Raw genomic sequence first — 3,071 nt, forward strand, 5'->3', positions numbered from 1 at the left:
ACTGTTCCGGGTGGTTTAGCAGTTGTGTATGTGAAAAGAACTAAAACCCTCGTTCCATTGATCCTTTCGAGGGGGTATATTATTATTTAAAAAATTATTCCATTGGAAGCTAGAAGATCCAATTAATGTTATTCTAATCTGTTTCACCCCAATAAATTGTGATCTGCTATTACAGTCGATTGAATCATAGCATACATAATATATCTCTTGATGGCTACGTACAAATACTTAATCGGAGATATACCTATCTAAAAAGTGTGTCATTCAAAGTAGTTTTGACATTTGGAGGCAAGGAACTGTCTGGTTAGTGCCCAGCAGAAGCGAGGATCGAGCTCATGCATTTTGGATTCTCGAGATTTGGACGAATTCAATGTACAGTGAAAATAACTAAGCAAAGAAATTCATATTTCTCAAAAAAAAAATTATTTTACATTTATTTGTCTCAATCAAACACTTAAAAACTTAAAACCCTTAATATTTCTTTTATTTTACGCTAAAAAACATCAGAACAAACGGCCCTTTAATACCTTCAATTGACAGGAATCTGCTATTAGTTATGTACATAGGCATCTTAGTTTCCTTCTATGCAGTATTACATAAGCATCCTTCTAAATAGCTCTTTCCACAAGTGTACAGAATACAAGTAATAAGCTCTGAAAAGAGAAACAAAACGCAAATCTTCTGCTTCACCACCTGCACTTTGCAACAAATATCTTTCTTTTTCTTATTTTTTAAACAAACATGACGGATGGAACTGGTAAGGTGCTTTTTACTGGAAAAAATCTAGTAGTGGTCGTGCAACATTTAGCAGCTACAACCAATACAGAGATAAGAAGAGCAGATCTCCTACGTAGAGAGCTAGAATTTGACAAATTCAGAACAAAGAGAACCTACCTATTCGAGTTCATTTCCTGCTTGCATATTGGGCAGAACGTTCCCCATTTAGTCAACCATGAATCCACACATGCCAAGTGAAAATCTACAGAAGAATTATGTTGTGAGATGAGATAAGAGTGAAGCAGCATTCAATGGAGTTAGGGGCATTATATAATATGCAAAGTTCCCAAAATTTAAATGTTTTGGAGTTCAAATATGAATAATTGTGTGAAAAATTTAAATCCGGATACCCTGATAAAAAAGTGATAAAAATAGGTCCCAATTTTAAGATTTGCTTTGAGATGAGTGCAAAATTAATTACCTACATATTGCACTATCTCAATACAAATCTAATTTTTTTTTATTTTTGTTAGAATATGCTGATATTATGTGGGAAAAAAGAGTCGTACTAGAAATGGTGTAGGTGTTATTATAGATAAGAGTTTAAAGGATAATGTTATAAAAATTAATAGGATTGGAGATAGAATTATAGCTTTAAAGATTGTTGTTGATGATAAGATTGTTAATATTATAAGTGCTTATGCTCCTCAAGTAGGTTTGGATATGAGCTCTAAATTAAATTTTTGGAATGACTTAGAAGAATTAATACAAAATATACCTCTTGAAGAAAGAGTTTTTATTGGAGGAGATTTAAATGGACATGTTGGTAGAGAGGTAGATGATTTTAAAAGCATTCATGGTGGCCATGGATTCGGAACGACGAATGAAGGTGGCAAGACCATATTGGATTTTTGTTTAGCTTATGATTTTTTAATTGCTAATACTTTATTTAAGAAAAGGAATGAGCATCTCATCACTTATAAAAATGGATATAATACAACCCAGATTGATTATTTTCTTATTAGAAAATTAAATCGTCTAGATTGTAAAGATTGTAAAGTTATTCCGAGTGAAAATTTATGTACCCAACATCGATTATTAGTTTTGGACTTTAAGATAAAAGGGCATAAAATAAAAAATAAAGTAAAACAATTTTCTAGGATTAAATGGGGGCATTTAAAGAATATTAACAAAAATATTTTTGAGAATAAGATTATAGATCTTAAGATTTTGTCTGTGCATGAGGATGCTAATATTATGTGGGAAAAAGTGGCTAGTGATATTAAGAATATTGCAAAAGATGTCCTTGGAGTATCAAAGGGAAAAGCTCCCAATAGTAAAAATAGTTGGTGGTGGAATCCTAATGTGCAAGAAAAAATTAAAAATAAGAAGCTTTGTTATAAAAATTGGTTTAATTTTAAAAATTCTGATAATTGGGAAATATATAAAGTGGCTCGTAAGGATGCTAAGAAAGCAATATGCGATGCAAAGGCATTAGCTTTTAGTGATTTATATAATAGATTAGATACTAAAGAGGGAGAAAGATATATGTATAAGTTAGCCAAACAAAGAGATAGGAGTAGTAAGGATTTAGTTCAAGTGAAGTGTATTAAAGATGAAGATCAAAAAATACTTTTCTTAGAAGATGATATTCAACAAAGATGGATGAGATATTTTGCTAAACTTTTTAATGAAGAGTGTGAAAATAAGATTGACTATAGTGACCTTAGCACCCTAGATGAAAATAAAGATTTATGTTTTTATCGGCATATTAGTAAAACTGAAGTTAGAGAGGCTTTAAAGAAAATGAAGGGTGGAAAAGCTGTTGGACCTGATGATATTCCAATAGAGGTGTGGAAATGCTTAGGAGATGAAGGAATTTCATGGCTTACTAAACTTTTTAATACTATTTTGAAGACTAAAAAGATGCCAGATGAGTGGAGAATGAGTGTATTAATTCCTATTTTTAAGAATAAAGGTGATGCACAAGATTGTGCGAATTATAGAGGTATTAAGTTAATGTGTCATACTTTAAAACTATGGGAGCGAGTTATGGAGCATAGGTTGCGGCGTGATACTAATGTTTCTCAAAATCAATTTGGATTCATGCCGGGTAGGTCGACTATGGAAGCCATACATTTATTAAGAGGTTTGATGGAGAAATATAGAGAAAATAAGGAGGATCTACATATGATATTTATTGATTTAGAAAAAGCATATGATAAAGTTCCAAGAGAAGTGCTATGGAGAGTTCTTGAAAAGAAAGGAGTCAATAATGCTTATATTCAAATCATTAAAGATATGTATGCAGGAGCTATTACATGTGTTCAAACACAAGGTGGGCGCAATTCAAA

At 31.7% G+C, this 3,071-nt stretch overlaps 1 protein-coding gene across 1 annotated transcript in view; it reads right to left on the minus strand.

Annotated features, from left to right (window-relative positions):
* Positions 1-413: 413 nt before the first annotated feature.
* Positions 414-3,071, minus strand: part of LOC110116425 (receptor homology region, transmembrane domain- and RING domain-containing protein 1) — a gene marked incomplete in the record, with an annotated part of 26,749 nt that continues 24,091 nt past the window's right edge. The window contains 2 exon segments of the mRNA XM_028696223.1: positions 414-811; positions 895-979. Of these exon segments, the coding sequence (XP_028552056.1) occupies positions 805-811; positions 895-979 (92 nt within the window).

This window comes from Dendrobium catenatum, unplaced genomic scaffold, assembly GCF_001605985.2.
Source record: "Dendrobium catenatum unplaced genomic scaffold, ASM160598v2 fragScaff_scaffold_717, whole genome shotgun sequence".
Taxonomy (NCBI): domain Eukaryota; kingdom Viridiplantae; phylum Streptophyta; class Magnoliopsida; order Asparagales; family Orchidaceae; genus Dendrobium; species Dendrobium catenatum.